The sequence below is a fragment of the Lampetra planeri genome, chromosome 1 (assembly GCF_965212315.1).
Source record: "Lampetra planeri chromosome 1, kcLamPlan1.2.h2, whole genome shotgun sequence".
NCBI classification, from domain to species: Eukaryota; Metazoa; Chordata; class Hyperoartia; order Petromyzontiformes; family Petromyzontidae; genus Lampetra; species Lampetra planeri.
In genome coordinates, this window is record NC_136107.1 from 3,223,686 (window position 1) to 3,242,379 (window position 18,694).

Genomic DNA, 18,694 nt, shown 5'->3' on the forward strand with positions numbered 1-18,694 from the left:
AATCACTCTTCCAACCCTTCCGACCTGCTCTCGTTAATTTTTTTTTATTTAATAATTTTTATCTGCATGCAGCTACAGGATTTGGTCTCTGTTAGGTTCAGACAGTCTGATGTGTTTTTGCCAGGGGTGTCCCTGCATGAATAATGACGTCTTCATGTTGAGTGAACTTGTTGATGTCTTCATGTTGAGTGAACTTGTTGTATACAGAATTTGCTTTGATCACATGTATTTATCTTGATACAACACGTTCAGCCTTCCTATAGTTCACTTCCATTCTTTGTAACAGTATCTTATGTAATCGGTGAACCTCCTTTTCCCGACTTATTGAGTATGTCGTATGTTCTTACTTCATTCTACTTTTGTGGTTGTTTTGTTTTGGAAATTATCCGATAATCCTCCAAACTGATAATACACCACGATTGACACTTACTTGTAACCAAAATGTACCGTACGAGACAGAAATATGTGCAATGCACCTTCAGAAGTTAAAGAGCAGGCATAAAATACTAATTTTAAGCAACGTGGTGCTCTGTAATTACAAGCATCTACTCTATTGTAGTTTCAATTATTTATAATCTCTCATTAAAAATGCCAATTCCTTGGGAAGGAAGATCAAGCAATCTCGTTTTGTTAATTGTACTTCCTGATGACGGGACTAATGCGTTCCTTCTGGAATAATATACATCAAAAACACACTGCCACCACGAGCCGTACCAAATCTGCTGCAAAGATATCGGCACGGACAAACACCGACATCGTTCCTCTTGTATTATCCGGGCAAACATGCCCCATCTGCATAATTTCCAGTGCCTGAATTAATATCGAATCCGCCTTTCCTTCTTTTAACACCGCATAGCGCGCCGAGAAGCCTTAAAGCGCGCACACACACAGGGAGAGGACGCGATCCCCCGCTATCGTAAAATAGCACCGCTTCAGAAACCCGCGTTCCGATTGCATTGCTCCGTTGGCTTAAAGGCGCAGCGCGGCCACGTCTCGGATCAGCGCGGGGCGCGTTATGTAATGGGCACTGAGCCCTGCCGAGACGCTGTCCATTTCAGCACCAAGGCCCGCCCAGCGCTCCTCCCCAGCCACCATCACCTCCCCCCACACATCACCCCCCCCCACACCACCCGCACGAACCACTCCTCCTCCACGCCTCATACTCAGCGCTGTTCCTCTGCTCTCTCCCTCACACCACTCACACGACGGGCTCATTTCGCCCGCTTTCCATTGCGAGCAGTCGCACTTTTTGTTTTTACCAAACAAACAAAACAACGGAACCACGGACCCTGTTGGATAAAACACACACACAGCAACAACAACAACACAAGAGCCACGCTTGTCACGTGTGCGAGATGGTGAGATCGAGGATTCGGAGGAAGTCATCTCGAAGGCGCATCACCTGGCTCTTCGCGAGAGGCACCACATCAAGCTCCGCCCGCAGCATCAGCAGCAGCAACGGCGACGAATCTGCCTCGGCACAGAACCCCCAGAACGCCGCGCGGCTGTAGCCGTAACGGTTCCAACATCGTCCCCCCACCCTCGTTCGCCCCCTCCCCCCACTTCTCCCCAGCAGCGACGCCTCAAGCATGTCCCTGTTCTGCCAACGATCCGTGGAGGAGTACCAGGTGGTGTCTAGCGTGGTGAGCGGGCCCGGGGGCTTCGGAGGCCGAGGAGGTCGTGGCACGGACTGCAAGAAGAAGAAAAAGCGGCAGCGCTTCGTCGCCAAGAACGGCCGTTGCAACGTGCAGCACGGCAACGTGAGCGGCGAGACGGGCCGATACATCTCCGACATTTTCACCACGCTCGTCGACCTCAAGTGGCGCTGGAACCTGCTCATCTTCATCCTCACCTACACCGTGGCGTGGCTCGTGATGGCCGGATTCTGGTGGCTCATCGCCTACATACGCGGAGACATGGACATCGCGCGCGACGCGGATTACACGCCGTGCGTCGCCAACGTCTACAACTTCCCGTCGGCGTTTCTCTTCTTCATCGAGACGGAGGCGACCATCGGCTACGGCCACCGCTACATCACGGAGCGGTGCCCCGAGGGCATCCTCCTCTTCCTCTTCCAGTCGCTGCTCGGCTCCATCGTGGACGCCTTCCTCGTGGGCTGCATGTTCATCAAGATGTCGCAGCCCAAGAAGCGCGCCGAGACGCTCATGTTCAGCGAGAGCGCGGTCATCTCGATGCGCGACGGGAGACTCTGCCTCATGTTCCGCGTCGGGAACCTGCGCAACAGCCACATGGTGTCGGCGCAGATCCGCTGCAAGCTGCTCAGGGTGAGTCAACACGGCAGCGCGAAGGTTGTTTGAATAGTGAGGGGGACTGGGCGGCGGCGAGGGGAGGGGGGAGGTGGGGCGACACAGTGGACGCTAAACAAACTTTCAACAAATATTGGTGGCCCTCAACGGAATGAGTCGCGATGTGACGTGCCTTTGTCTGTACTGCGTTCTACTGCAGCCCCCAACTCTATGTATACAGGGCACCGACATGTCTTGACTTTGTTCTCTCCGCCTGATGAAGACCGCTTGTGTTACGATCGAAACGTCGTGGGGTTTTTTTTGCTTTTATTTTTTTATTTTCTATTTACGCGACTTTACCGAAAGGACCAAGAATATGTCTTGACATGACTACGAATATAGAAGGGGATGTCTGGTTCCTTCAGTAGGGGGGTTGGGCTCAGCTCGCTCCCGCGCGCCCCTCTCCACCCCCAACGTTGCGGTGCTGGGGCTGAGTCGGTGGCGACTTCCTCTAGCGAGCTCTTGTCGCCTTCGTTTAGAGCGAGCTGGGGGGATACTCTCGCTGGTCGAGGTCATGTCTCTTCCTTCTCTTCTCGGTCGCTGTGCTTCGAGCGCGCAACCCGCAAGCGGTATCGGGTGGGCAAATGGAATTACGGGGTCCAAATCAACCAAATGCGCCTGTAAATTACTGGAATCGCTGTGCGGGCAGGAAATTAGTTTCTACCCTATATGATGATCTCCGTCCAAATGAACGTGGAAATTACACACGCAATCGTGCAGAATTGAGTAACAATCCTACGCGTGCTTTGAGCAGGGCACACACGGAGTGATGTCACTTTTGAGATCCTACCCGAGGCTTTGTTTAAAATGTGCGTGTCGGAACTCGGCTCGAACTAAACATCCGAAGCTTGACGTTTTTTTACTTTCTAATACATTTACCCGCACCCAATATATAGAATAATTAGATTTAAAAACAACTAACATTAGCTGTGATTGAGAGGGTACTCCTCGTGTGTTCTTGTCAAGTTTATGGCAACTAGAGCGTCATTCTAAAATATATATTCGTATTTAACAAGAGACAAAAGGTTAATTAACGTAAACAGCTGTCTATTTGGCAAACTACCCAATCTGCTTTCCTCGCCATGACTGGGCACGGCACTTTGTGTCCTCACGAAGCCCTCTTTTCGATTAAACCCATCTCGCGGATTGCACGGTTTGTGTGAAGCCTGGTCTTCTTCGGATGTATTTTTTTTGGGGGGGGGGGGGCTTATCTTGACGTGACATTGGCATCCCAATCATGTTAAGAGATATATCCGCACAGTGCCTGGGGACAGAAAGTCGGGCTGGCCCTAAAACCGTTCTCGAATATTATATCTTGCAACGAAAACCAATAGGACACGTATTGCAATTTGACACGCCGGTACATACTCGTGTGTTGTCTCAATTGCATCAGTTTCAGAAAATGTTTTACATTGTTCGGGGCAGGTGACGCAGCTCGTTCCCATGAACGCGCACAAAGCAAATGAATCTGCACGCAACACCAATGCCGTACCGGAGCAAGTATCTACGCTGTTTTCTTAGGTTTCTTCGGTAAAGTCACGTAGGTAAAAAAATTAAAATTAATAAAAGTAAAATAAAATAAAAATCACGACGAGGTTTAGCTTTCTTTTTTCACACTTTTGTTATGTAGGCTAGGCGTAGTCACAAACCGAACCTCTCCATAATAAAGGCTCAGTCTTTTGTTATGCAGTCTATTCATAGTCTCAAGCCGCACCTTACCATGATAATAAAAAGTGGGACATTCCTGCCCCCCCCCCCTCAACCATTATATATACGGAGTGGTATCTCCTGTAATCTCTCATTTACTTGATACAGCTGTCGGGCTGTGACGGTTCCACCTGAAGACGGAAGCTTGTGTTGCCTCCAAAACGTCGTGATTTTTATTTTATTTTACTTTTATTAATTTTAAATTTTTACCTACGTGACTTTACCGAAAAAAAATCTAAGAATATGAATCCTTGCAGTCACGAAAGCTTCAAATCTAGAATTAATTCCATAGCCGTGTGCCCCATGACGGATAGAATTGTTCGGCCAACGGAGCAATTAGACGCGAAATGCGCGATACATTTAACGATTGATGCCGGCCAAAAGCTTCGGAGGGAATGTCATTTAATTTTCTGCGGGGTATTTGTTTGAGATAATTGTCATCGTGTGGATATTGCTTGGCAATAGCCATTCGGCAGTAAACACATTGTGTGTGTGTGCGTGTCGCCCCCCTGATTTACGGCTGCCAGTACCGCCCCCTCCAACTGCAGTGCTCTCCAGCCCCACCGCGCACCTTCACATCGCCGTGCCGCGGGGCTCGGGGGACCCATAAGTCTTTAGCGAAATGGACGAATGCATCAGTGGCTCATTTATCTCTCCGTAGCCGCCTGCAATGTTCCTCCCGTACGATGGGGGGAGGGGGGGTGGGTTACAAAATTCTGATGACTCGACCGGACCTGGTGGAGCCAGCAAACCCAATTATTGGCTGTCTTCGTGAGGGTGACTCAATGACACCGCTGTTTTGTGTCCACAATGCATTCATCACCTTGCACATGGATCCCTTCAGAGGCTTGCTCTATACCGAATTGGGCCATCCGGAATTTAATTATTAGCATCAGTCACTTGTTCCCCATGCGGTCTACTGCTACTGAAGATGATAATAGGTCAATTGTGGTCACGAGCCACAGGAGATACATTGAAGTGTTCAAGCTAATCTAGATTTGAAGTTTTCGTGACTGCAGGGGTTCATGCTATTTGGTTCTTTCGGTAAAGTCACGTAGGTATCAAATAAAATGAATAGTTCAAGCTAAGTCTAATCGAGTCAAGTTGCATTTTCAAAGTGTTGGCGTACGCCTTGGCAGAACATTTGTAAGTCGTACTAAAATTGTGAACGTCGTGGGTTTTGCTCTCCAACACACACACACACACCGTTTTGCTGAAGTAGTAACGAATTGGCATATTTTGTTTACGTGGCGGGTTTAACGGCACAATTACATTTACGCGATTTCACCCCCAAAAAAACTGTTATCATATTAACATTTGTGAGTTTATATTTCCTCGCTTTAAAGGCAACGAGAGTGAATGCGTCATCTGTGACACACTCTCTGACAGGAACGTGCGACTTGCCTGCAGATGTCAACTGCGCAGTGAGATTGCAGATTTTTTTTTCAAAATCAGGATATTTATTTATCCGGTAGGGCCGGGTAAGAACTTTACAACAACACACAGCTACTTAAACAAGATAGTAGCGCAGAGTACAAGAAAGGTAAACAAATCACTCAAACACATACAAATTCAACTAAGCCATCCCCATCCTACCAGGCAAAGTCCACTGCCCGTGTGAAAGCACTTGACAGCAGGTACCACAAATAAGCACAAGGTGAAAACAGCAGACTTAATTTAAATTTCGATTTAAATTTCGAGGACGGCTGCTTGCGTTGTGGCCGAAACGTCGTGAGAATTGTATTTTATTATGTTTTATTTTATTATTTTATTATTTCCCTTCCACGTGACTTTACCGAAAGAACCAAGAAGACTTAATTTAATTGGCAAAGCCCGCCATATGCTTCGTAACTATTAAAACAAAACAATGCATGCTCGAGGCAAATCCACACTGAACGCAAAATAAAATGTAAAGATTCGCAGAAAACGGCCTTCGTTGCATTCGAGATGTGTGCTGCTAAAAGTTATTGCTGAAGTGTGAAAACTACGAATCGGTGTAACCCTTTCTGACAGCAAAACAGGAGGTGTTAAGATGTTCCAACGCCAAATAGGCACCTTTTGCAAGCAATTGAGTCGGCATGAACCACGTGTGCTTGTGGGGAAACATGAAAACAAACACGCTCTGATGATTTTTTCATTGTCTTTCAAACTGGTTGGCCGACACCAGAGACATTGCGTTTCAAAGACAATGCACACATTATAATAAGAGATGTGTGTTTGCATGTCCGCCACAAGTGCGTGTGGTTAATGCAGACTCGATTCCTTGCAAAAGGTTTCTATTTGGTGTTCGAACATCTTTAACACAGCTGTTGTACTGGCAAACAAGGTCCCATGATATCGCCATTGCTCAGTTCAACTCTTGATACTGGAACCGTTACTCCTTGGAGATCACCAAATTGACAAACTTGGACATCGCGTTTGTGTTTTTTTCTTTTGGGGGGGGGGTGGGGTGGGTGGGGGGTTCTGTTTGGTTACATTACCTCTCCCATCCCCTTTCTCCCATTCTCCCCCCCCTCAACTTAAATTCACTGCCTCCCAATCGTCACTCCCAACGCGGTGGGCCAGCCAGCCCAGGCACCCTCGTTCGACCCCTAATTTCGAGGGTGCGTTACGCACCTAGCTTGTTACAAGTTACCTGTTCATATTCTTAGGTTTTTTCGGTAAAGTCACGTAGGTAAAACATTAAAATTAATAAAAGTAAAATAAAATAAAAATCACGACGTTTCGGAGGCAACACAAGCTTCCGTCTTCAGGTAGAACCGTCACAGCCACGACAGCTGTATCAAGTAAATGAGGTTACCTGTTTTCTTCTTAGGTTTTTTTTTTTTCGGTAAAGTCACGTAGAAAGTAAAATAAAATAAAAACAAAAATCACGACGTTTCGGAGGCAACACAAGTCTCCGTCATCAGGTGGGACCGTCACAGCCAGATTAGCTGTATCAAGTGAGGCAATGATTCAAGATGTAATCCCTTAAAAGCGAGTTGAGGGGGGAGGGAGAGGGGGGAGCTCATCAGACTATGGTAGCCAATGAAAGGAACGTATCGGGAGGGAGGGGGGGGCGAGGCCAAAAGGGTGGGCGATGGACGTGGAAGCGCTTGTGCGCAAGCGGCCAATTACTGCACACGCCAACACAATGGAGCGATTGTGCGCAAGCGGCCAGCCACTGCACCCGCCAACACAATGGGCAGAGAGGAGGAGGGGAGGTCTAATACACATGATAGACAATAGAACGAAAATGATGATGGGTACAAACTTAGGGGGAGCTCATCAGACTATGGTAGCCAATGAATGGAACGTATCGGGAGGGAGGGGGGGGCGGGGGGGGGCGAGGCCAAAAGGGTGGGCGACGGACGTGGAAGCGCTTGTGCGCAAGCGGCCAATTACTGCACACGCCAACACAATGGAGAGAGAGGTGGAGGGGGGGTCTGATACACATGATAGACAAAAGAACGAAAATGCCCATGTTTAAACCAATGCTGGCTGAACAATGAAGAGAGTACTGTTAAAATAACTGGGGATGTTAACACTCGGTAAAGTACAGTAAAATAGTGCCTGTCAGATAAGATGGTCCAAAAAATTTGTGATTAAGTCTTTTTTGCGTGGTTGATAACATCTTTCCAATGATTACTAAGTTTGTACCCATCATCACGGTTGAAATTATGTCTGTGTTTGTATATTTGTATGGCTTCGTGTACAAACCTTTGATGGTAGCCGGGAGGTTTGCAGAGAACCTTGGTCTCGGAAAAGACAATTTCATGAGAGCCCACCGAGTTGTAGCAATGATCGGCCACGGCAGAAGCCGTGGCCGATCATTGCCGTGGCCGATCATTCTGCCGTGGCCGATCATTGCTACAACTCGGTGGGCTCTCATGAAATTGTCTTTTCCGAGACCAAGGTTCTCTGCAAACCTCCCGGCTACCATCAAAGGTTTGTGCACGAAGCCATACAAATATACAAACACAGACATAATTTCAACCGTGATGATGGGTACAAACTTAGTAATCATTGGAAAGATGTTATCAACCACGCAAAAAAGACTTAATCACAAATTTTTTGGACCATCTTATCTGACAGGCACTATTTTACTGTACTTTACCGAGTGTTAACATCCCCAGTTATTTTAACAGTACTCTCTTCATTGTTCAGCCAGCATTGGTATAAACATGGGCATTTTCGTTCTTTTGTCTATCACGTGTATCAGACCCCCCCTCCCCCTCTCTCTCCATTGTGTTGGCGTGTGCTGTAATTGGCCGCTTGCGCACAAGCGCTTCCACGTCCGTCACCCACCCTTTTGGCCTCGCCCCCCCCCCGCCCCCCCCCTCCCTCCCGATACGTTCCATTCATTGGCTACCATAGTCTGATGAGCTCCCCCTAAGTTTGTACCCATCATCATTTTCGTTCTTTTGTCTATCATGTGTATTAGACCTCCCCTCCTCCTCTCTGCCCATTGTGTTGGCGGGTGCAGTGGCTGGCCGCTTGCGCACAATCGCTCCATTGTGTTGGCGTGTGCAGTAATTGGCCGCTTGCGCACAAGCGCTTCCACGTCCATCGCCCACCCTTTTGGCCTCGCCCCCCCTCCCTCCCGATACGTTCCTTTCATTGGCTACCATAGTCTGATGAGCTCCCCCCTCCCTCTCCCTCCCCCCTCAACTCGCTTTTAAGGGATTACATCTTGAATCATTGCCTCACTTGATACAGCTAATCTGGCTGTGACGGTCCCACCTGATGACGGAGACTTGTGTTGCCTCCGAAACGTCGTGATTTTTGTTTTTATTTTATTTTACTTTCTACGTGACTTTACCGAAAAAAAACCTAAGAAGATGATTCCTTGCAGTCACGAAAGCTTCAAATCTAGAATTAAGGTTACCTGTTGTTTTACCCTTCCTTTTTAATCCCCACCTGCATTCTGGGTTCTTTAAACGACGACAATAAAAAAAAATTGCTTAACAAAAATAAAAGTTTTTTGTTGCTGGCAAACAAGAAGGCGGGCGGAGAGAACGCGCCCGAGCCCCGCGGAGTCTCCCCTGCGACCGTAACGAGATCCCTGCCGTGTGCGTGTGCGCGCGGGCGGGCGGGCAGTCGCGGCAGACGCCGGAGGGCGAGTTCCTGCCACTGGATCAGCTGGAGTTGGACGTGGGATTCGGCACGGGCGCCGATCAGCTGTTTCTGGTGTCGCCCCTCACCATCTGCCACGTCATCGACACCAACAGCCCCTTCTACGAGCTCTCCTATCGCTCCATGCAGACGGAGCAATTCGAAATCGTCGTCATCCTCGAGGGCATCGTCGAGACGACCGGTGAGAGAGCGCCGTGGCGGAAAACTCGGGGTTGGGCCGCGCCGACGCGGCGTTTTAAACGGCGGACGCGCCGTGTGAGCTCCCTGGTCAAGTCGTTTTCCCGTTGGGCCCTAATGCGTGGATTTTTCTGCAGGACCCCCAATCGGCACCCTAATGCGTGGATTTTTTTCCAGGTCCCCCAATCCGCACCCTAATGCGTGGATTTTTCTCCAGGTCCCCCAATCGGGACCCGAATGCGTGGATTTTTTTCCAGGTCCCCCAATCGGCACCCTAATGTGTGGATTTTTCTCCTGGACCCCCAATCGGCACCCGAATGCGTGGATTTTTTTCCAGGTCCCCCAATCGGCACCCTAATGCGTGGATTTTTCTCCAGAACCCCCAATCGGGACCCGAATGCGTGGATTTTTTTCGAGGTCCCCCAATCGGGATCCTAATACGTGCATTTTTTTTCTCCGGGTCTTCCGGTTTTTCCCTTCGCAGCTAGAAGCGACACGCGTTTACAGTATTTTGCTTCTGTAAATTCCCACGCGATGATAGGCCACTTCGTTGATGTGCTATCATGTGTGGCAAGGTAGCTTCTGAAAAAAAATAAATTTGGCTCAATGGGCCTTAACTGCTAAAATAAAAAAGAGTTGTTCAAGTAGTTTAATTGGCTTTTATTGCAACGTAAAGTAAATGCTCTCCGCCGCCTGGGTTATATCTCATCTCGACTGTAGCGCAATGTTCTTACACTCTCGTTTTGAAACAGCTGGGCCCGAGCACACAGCACTGGGCCCGAGCACTTGATCGGATGACAGCTACCAGAGCAGAGTTTTGCAACAGAGTAACCTGGCATTGAATTCCATCACACCGTGTTACCATTGTAATGTTCCAAAATAATCATTGGGTGACAGTAGCGATGCAAGGAATCAACAACTGTGTTAATGGGCGACGCACGTTATTTGGCAAACCCCCAAGTCTTTATGAGCGCCAACCCACAATGTCTCATTAGACAGAAAAATGATAGGACTCAAGAGGCACACGAAGGGCGCTCATGAGTCGCATTAGCTGCACGCTGGCTGTGAAGTGTTAGACGTTGTACTTGCTCCCGCGCTGAGATGTAAATGACCGATGTCGCCCCTCTGAGCGGCAATTTTGGCGGCCCAGCTGCGTCAGAGTGCTGCGTCACCATCAGGTGTAGGGCAAATCATTGCGGCGCATATTCAATTTCGTCATTCGTTCTGTCCTGAAACCTTGCACAGCTATGTCCACGTGTAACCCCAGGATGACGGTCGGTTAGCGTACATCGTTCAGCCTGAAAATCCCCGAACCGCTCACACACCACTCTCCCTTGATTGTCTCAAACGAGTGGCTTGTTTGTCAAAAAAAAAAACGTACGTGCTGCCGAGTGCCTACCCACAAACAGAGCCTCACCATCAGTCAGCAAGGGCAACTGCATCCGAGCCGCAGTACGACCGTTTGGCAGATGAGTAACTGCGGCACTATGTCTCTTTTTCGATTTCCACACCCAAGCGGTAGAGCTCCCTTCCTGTCTCCAAGCGATGCAGAGCGCCGTCCCTGTGTCTTCTCCACAAGAGAGAAACGCGGCTCTCTGTTACATTATCCCTCCGAACCGGGAGCACAGAGCTCATTCAAGACAAAGATCCCCCGTGTAGTTTTAACGGTATGTTGGGGCCGGTCCTGTTAGCGAGCGCTTATGAAGGCCAGCATGGCGCACGAGAGGGGGTGGATGGTCAACACCACACCCGACCGTCTTTGTCTCCCCAGTGGCGATGTTTACACACCGCGCCAGGTACGCATTTGAAACTAAACTAATAACTATTTTTTTTATTTTACCAGGTGAGGCCTAATGAGCTATGCTGTAGCTCTTTATCAGAAGCGACCTGGCCACAAATGATAGCTCAACGAAGTGGTTCATCACGTGGAAATATATCGCAGCCAAACGCTTCACAGCAGCCAAATCTGAACGGACTCTTTGAGGCTGAGTCGACTTGGGCGAGGCCCATGACCGGGCTTCAGACGAATCGTCACCGGCGTTGGCCGTCGGCGTGAATAATCGAACCCCGGTCGCCGGCTATCGTAGCTCGGTGCGCTGAACCGCTGCCCCACCACTCCCCCACCGTGCATTGGTGCTGTCCGCTGCGTCACAACACAGGGGGTGGCAGCAGCAGCGACGAGGCCTGGCCATCCGCAATGCCCTCGCGCTCAGAGCCCGACCCCCAGGTGCCAACGATGATTGACCCCCGCGCGTGTGGAGATGATACGGCTGATCCCACCCCGCTGAGCCTACATTAATTGATGTTAATAATGGGTTAATTTTGACAAGCGTTGTGATTTTAGCAATCCATTAGTTTATTAATAGTCGCGTAGGAAAAAATAAAAAAGGGACCCCACGTAGAGAATCTTAATGAAGGCGTTTGCATTGAAATAGGACGGTGCTATTTTACGCACTTGACGCACGCCATTACGCCAGATACCGGCGCGGTGGTTGATGTTGCTGCACACGCCGGAGCGATGTTGGGTTTTTGTTTGTTTGTTTGGTAAGCGTGCGCAATCAGCTTTGCGATTTTAGCTCCCTCTCCAGTCAAGCGTCGCACGGTCGCGTTCGCACAACGAGCTCGCCACCTCGGGCTCAATCGCTCGGCCAATTCCGCCCCCCCCCCCTCTCCCCACCCACCCCCCATGTCAAGGTGTGACCACCGAAAAGGTTGACAACCTACATACACACTTTCGATTTAAAGCTTTCGTGACTGCAGGGATTCATCTTCTTGGTTCTTCAGACGCTGTCTTTCCGACAGACCTGTTCTTCGCCTGAGGATGGCTGCTTGCGTTGTGGCCGAAACGTCGTGAGAATTATTGTATTATGTTTAAATTTTATTATTCTATTATTTCCCTTCTACGTGACTTTACCGAAAGAACCGAGAAGATGAACCTACACACTGTAAACCCGATAAAGGAATGATGGAAATATCTAAAAATGTTCTAATCTCACAATTGAAGAGCGGCCAATCACTCTGCTGCTGTTGCCGTGTGCGCTGTGTGGCGTCTCTCACGGCCCTTGGGGATAAAAGCCGCCTGCATTCTACCTTGGTAGAGTGCAAAGCTGTTTCACGCATAGCTGCGATTTTACATATATATTTAAATAATATTTTTTTAAGCGCTGTTTTTTTTGCGTACCATTTTATTTACCAGTTCTTTTTTCCGAGGATACCTGGCCACACATGAATACTCTTAGTTCTTTCGATAAAGTCACGTAGGTAAAAAAATAAATTAAAATTAATAAGAAATAAAAATAAAATAATAAAATCACGACGTTTCGGAGGCAACACACGTCTCCGTCATCAGGTGGGACCGTCACAGCCAGATTTGCTGCATCAAGACTTGTGTTGCCTCCGAAACGTCGTGATTTTATTATTTTATTTATATTTTTTTATTAATTTTAATTTCATTTTTTACCTACGTGACTTTACCGAAAGAACTCAGAATAGGAATCCTTGCAGTCACGAAAGCTTCGAATCTAAAATTAAACACACATGAATACTCATCGCAGTGGCTCATATCATCACACGTGGGAATTTAGGGGAGCAGGGAAGTCATGTAAACGCGTGTTTCTAAAAGTGGAGGGCAAAACTGGAGGAACCCGGAGAAAAATCCACGCGACCACTAGGAGAGAACTTGCGGATTTCCAGTTATACAACAGGCATCGTCAGGCTCGGGATTGAGTCCACGATCTCCTGCGTACCAGGCGAGGGAGATAACACCCAGTTGCTGAGCACAGGCCCAACACATTAAGCGACCAGCAACAAACAGCACCGTCAAATTTGTTAAATATGTACGCATTAATCTTGATTTGGAGCTTTCGTGACTGCAGGAATCCATACCCTTTGCTTCTTTCGGTTATTTTATACCTACGTGACTTTACCGAAAGAACCAAAGAGTATGTACGCATTGTGGGTGAGGATGAGCAGTGTGCAATGCATTTCTCCAAGTGGGCAAAGATCATTGCGAGACCTTTGGAAAAAGAGATGGGGGGAATTCCCAGGTGGAGCAGTGTGAGGGAAAGAAGCAGAAAGTGAAGCGTTGTGACCTGAAGTGCAGTGACAGCCAAAACACAACGGGTTTGTCCTTATTCTTGGGTCTTTCGGTAAAGTCACGAAGATAGGTTCAAAGAAAATATTATTCAAAGAAAATATTATTTGAACCTCTCTCCGTGACTTTACCGAAAGACCCAAGAAAATCAATTCCTGCAGTCACGAAAGCTTCAAGTCACGGGTTTGTCCTTATTCTTGGGTCTTTCGGTAAAGTCACGAAGATAGGTTCAAATAATATTTTCTTTGAATAATATTTTATTTTAACCTATCTTCGTGACTTTACCGAAAGACCCAAGAAAATCAATTCCTGCAGTCACGAAAGCTTCAAGTCACGGGTTTGTCCTTATCGTGTGACTCGCCAAGCGTTTTCGGCTCCCAGAATCGGAATCTTTATTTCGGCTGCAGGAGGAATCCGATGAGCTGTGAAGCTCTTCGTGTTTTTTTCCCCACAGATGTCCAGCATGGGCATCTGCCCACCTGTAATGCAGCCGCTTCAGAGGTGGCAGGCTTTTCGATTTAAAGCTTTCGTGACTGCAGGGATTCATCTTCTTGGTTCTTTCGGTAAAGTCACGTAGAAGGGAAATAATAAAATAATAAAAATAAAACATCATAAAATAATTCTCACGACGTTTCGGCCACAACGCAAGCAGCCATCCTCAGGTGAAGAACAGGTCTGTCGGAACAGGTCTGTCTTCCCGACAGACCTGTTCTTCACCTGAGGACGGCTGCTTGCGTTATGGCCGAAACGTCGTGAGAATTATTTTATTATGTTTTATATTTATTATTTTATTATTTCCCTTCTACGTGACTTTACCGAAAGAACCAAGAAGAGGTGGCAGGCTCTTATATTGTGCAAAAGCCCTCCACGTGCGTGGAAGTCCCAACCGGCATGGATGTGTACTCGAGTACCTTGTAGACCAGTCTTTATATTTGTACGTTTGTGTGATTTCTTCCCTTTAAAATGCAAGTTTTTTTCCCCCCCCCCTTGAGAAATCCAGTTTCAACCCACGAGGTAATTCACGTAGGAAGCAATTGGCTACTCGTTGACTTTGGTGACAAAAAACGAGCCTTGCGACTCGAAGTGCCTCTCCAAGATCACGACCATCAGTAACGGCAGGAGCTTGTCTGTGGTGGTGAGATGTTAACTACCTTGCCTGGGTTTGATCCTGACCCTGACGCCTGCTGTATATTAGTAGTTTTCATGTTCTCCCCGCAAGGTGGCGCGGATTTTTCTCCGGGTGTTCCGGTTTTTCCCTCCACATTTAGAATCAACATCACGCGTTTAGAGTATGTGTCTGCTATACATTTCCACGTGATGAGCCACTTCATGGGGCTATCATTTGTGGCCAGGTCGCTTCTGAAAAAAGTTATCTAGCTCACTGGGCCTTACCTGGTAACCATAAATAATAAATAATAAAATCTTCCCCATCTTCCTCTGTTACCTTGCCTTCCTCACTTACACGAAGCAATTTTTATTCCTTTTGGCTCTTTCAACATCGCAATCCTTGGCCTTCTTTTCCAGTCACAACCTCCTCCTGTGGTGCCTTTGTTAATTTAAAAGTCCCCTCTTGGAATGCGTCCAATACACTTCTTCTCTCTCCTTCCAGTGACTTCCATTCTCCTTTCTCCTCCGTTGGTGCTTTGCGATGTTCCTCCACTGGTCTTCTTCTCTGTCCGTGCCTCGCTCTCTGCATCCTCCTCCAATATCCACGTCTCCTAACGCTTCCAACGTCTCGCCGCGTCTTTTGTCAGTCGCCACGTTTTTCGCTCCGTGCAGAGCTACACTTCCACACCACTTCTTCATCATGTCCTTCTCCTTAATCATCTTCTTATTCATCTTCTCCATTTCACTCGTCGTTCTCGTCAGCAACTATTTCTTCCTCCTGAATGCCTCTTACTCCACCGCCAATCCTCAATCTTTGTTGTCTGCGACACGCCAATCCATCTTCCACGGATCAATGAGCACAGAACCTCAATGTCTTCACCCATTCTACCAAATGTCCGTCAATCTTGACATTCAAAGCTTCCTCCTCCTTTCCTCGACAATCTCTTAACGTCTGTCCTGTCTACATTGAGCATTGTACCCATCTTGATTTGCCGTGTTGATTAACTCACTCGTCAGCCAATCAGCACGGTTAGTTACGTACGGTGCGAAAGTAGATCAACACACATACATACGTGCCTGCCCCCATCCCTTGAAAATCTGCAAACCTGTCAATGATAACCTTCTCATAGTCCACGACACACACACACAACGCCTGGCCATGTTCTATGCGCCATTCACAAAGCATTCTCATCGCATCTCGTGTCCCGCACCTTTTCATGAAACCGAATTTGTTTCTTACGATAAATAAATTTGAACTTTGCTTGTAATGAGAATAGGTTTTCCCTCTTTTTTTTCTGGCAACAAAACAGGTGTTAAGATGTTAAAACACCAAACTGAAACCTTTAACAAGGAATCATGCCTGCATTAACCACAATGCTTGTGGTCAGAATGCAAACAAAAAACTCTGACAATATATGCATTGTCTTTGAAACTGATTGGTCCACACCAGAGACAGCTTTCTTTTGAGCCTCATCTCAAACGGTGTTAGACCAGAGGATGCCAAAAGGCGTTTTTTTTTGTTGCATTCTGACCACAAGCATTGAGGTTAATGCAGACATGATTCCTTGTAAAAAGGTTTCAGTTTGGTGTTTTAACATCTCAACACTTGTTTTGTTGCCAGAAAAAAAGGGCGAAAGCCTATTATCATATTTTGGCACTGGCAAAGGAGGTCCCATGATGTGTTTGCTTGTAATCTTCTTGTAAGTCCTCCTAGCACGACCTCGGGTGCACATGAAGCAAGTCCTAATTCTCCCACTCTCCCCACTGAATTCGGCTTCTCTGTCAAAGGTACCATGACTGCTTTTTGTAAAGCCTTCCGGTCATTCACCTTGCCCGTGCATGCGGTCGAAGCTAAAGGTGAGATGCAGTAGACGCTGGATATAAGCAACAGCACCCCTTACATTAGACCAGTGGTGGTGGGGCATGCAAAGGGCAACAATGCCCGATCCAAGCAAAAACTACTTTCGACGTAATCACGCAGCCGGACTTGCTCGCGACGGGCCGTGCTCGCGTCCGGCTTCTCTTGCGCATCGACGTTCGCGGTCGACGCGTCGACGTCCGTGTGCCTCCCGCGTGCAAATTAAAGCCGTGCAGCCGCTGTCGCGCAGGCATGACGTGCCAGGCGCGCACCTCCTACACGGAGGACGAGGTGCTCTGGGGCCACCGCTTCCTGCCCGTCATGTCGCTCGAGGACGGCTTCTTCCGCGTCGACTACTCGCAGTTCCACAGCACCTTCGAGGTGCCCACGGCGCCGCAGAGCATCAAGGAGCAGGAGGAGGCCACCTCGCTGCTGCAGTCGCCGCTGTCGCCGCAGCGCGCCCTGCTCGCCGAGAACCGCAGGAAAGACTCGGGCGGCTTGGACTGCCAGGACGGCGGCCCCGGCGAGGCGGCGGCTCCCGCGGCCGCGGCGCGTCTGCCGTCCAAGCTGCAGAGGATGAGCGCGGGGGGCGGCGACGTCCAGAGCAGGCGGCTGCTGCGCATGAGCTCCACCATCAGCGAGACGGTGTCGAGCGCCGGCATCGGCTTCGGCATGGGCAGCGACAGCATGGGCGAGATCCCGCTCAAGATGAAGCGCATGGGCTCGGAGCCCGAGGAGCGCTTCCCGCTCAGAACCTTCAAGATGAACTCGGACGCGGGCGTGCAGAGGAGCCCGGCGGTGGGCGGCAGGTCCGAGTTGCCGGCCAAGCTGCAGCGGATGAACACGTGCATCAGTTTCCGAGCTCCCGAGGAGATCCTGCCGGCCAAGCTGCGCAAGATGAACGGATAGGCGCTGGCGCGGGCACGGGAAGGCGGGGGTTGGGGGGGGGCGGTGGCTCTGGTGCTGCTGCTGCTGCTTTGTGAACCCGCGTTGGCGTGATGGAAAGCACGGGGCGGGCAGCAGGAGCCGGGCGACGGGAGAGGTGGAGAGTTGGTGGCTTCTGAGAGCGTTGGTGGCGCTGGCGCTCCTCCGACTTCTCGAGCCGAAAACTCCCCCTTTAGCTGCAGTACGAGGCATCGGCTGTTTTTTTGTTGTTGTTGTTGTTGTTGCCGTTTTAATTGCGACTCAACGCGAGCCCGCTGCGAAACGCCAATATGGGTGGGGGTGGGGAGGGGAAACAGAAACACCGCGAACAGCAACGGGACTTCGGCCGTTTCGAATCCACACTCTGCTGCTGCTGCTGCTTGGTTTCGGGGCCGACGCATTCCTCGGGATTTACTGCACCGTCGATCTGCGAGGTATTTGCCACCGGTGCTGCTTTCATCGCTCCCTCACCACCCCACCCACCCACCCACCCCCTCGTCCCTCCGGGACATCTGAACTCTCGGCCCCCTTTACGTACGGCGAGCCCACACCGACGGCATCCCGAATAGCACGAAGTTTTACCACGCAGAGCGATTGTGCGTTTCGGTCACCGTCGGAAAGAAAATTGGAGAGGGAGGGAGGGAGGGAAATAGAGAGAGAGAGAGAGAATGTGTGAACGAAAAGAATTTCACATTGATGAATGTGCATATTTTTCAGGGTAACAGAGTGGCTTTTTTGATGCCATACATGAATACCGTGCCTACAATGAAAGACCTTTGATTACTGATAAGCCCTAGCATGTGTGACAATAATATAAACAGGGCTGCCTATATATATACATAATTCTATATTATTATTAAAGGCAACAAAATAGCACACATTTATTAAAGCTGTAAAGCTTATTGCACAATTTTATAACACGTTCATGTTTCGATATATAATTTAAGCTGCTCATGTGTTTTCCTTTGTGATGTGTATACAAAACGAAATTATCATCATATAATACATGCACTACATATTTTATGTCACTCGGTGATGCAGTGTCTGTGCTGTTAATGTCTCTCGTGTAAGAAACGTACTTGATTAAGCACGTTGTAACAGCTGTAGTAAAAAAAAACCGTAGCATATTTACATAACGTCTATTCGCTTTTACATGAAACATGTATTCGATTCTATCCGTTCAGCATTTTAGGCAAGTCGGACGTTGGCTTTATGACAAAGCCTCAATAATAACAACAGCCACTGCCGCCCCCATATGCTTACGTTGTGTTGTTAAGTGTACAAGTAAACGAGTGTCGCTCACGGGGCAACCACTGACGGCCCTGAACCCGCACCGCATCGCTCCCTTCTCCCCCCCCCCCCCCGCGTTCTCCTCCCGTTACACGCTCGTCTCATCTCCACGCTTGC

General features: G+C 48.8%; 1 protein-coding gene across 1 annotated transcript; it reads left to right on the forward strand.

Annotated features, from left to right (window-relative positions):
• The first annotated feature begins 1,589 nt into the window (after window positions 1–1,589).
• On the forward strand, window positions 1,590–17,272 carry LOC144730335 (G protein-activated inward rectifier potassium channel 1-like). The gene is made up of 3 exons (XM_078614768.1): window positions 1,590–2,285; window positions 9,093–9,309; window positions 16,614–17,272. The coding sequence occupies exons 1-3, from the start codon at window positions 1,590–1,592 to the stop codon at window positions 17,270–17,272; spliced, it is 1,572 nt and encodes a 523-aa protein (XP_078470894.1).
• Window positions 17,273–18,694: the final 1,422 nt, after the last annotated feature.

Bases quoted from the DNA above. Each gene is read 5' to 3' on its own strand.
- LOC144730335 (XM_078614768.1), top strand. From the start codon at position 1,590: ATGTCCCTGTTCTGCCAACGATCCGTGGAGGAGTACCAGGTGGTGTCT. The intron at 2,286-9,092 runs GTGAGTCAACAC...GCGGGCGGGCAG, and splicing joins TCCGCTGCAAGCTGCTCAGG to TCGCGGCAGACGCCGGAGGG. The intron at 9,310-16,613 runs GTGAGAGAGCGC...GCTGTCGCGCAG, and splicing joins GGGCATCGTCGAGACGACCG to GCATGACGTGCCAGGCGCGC.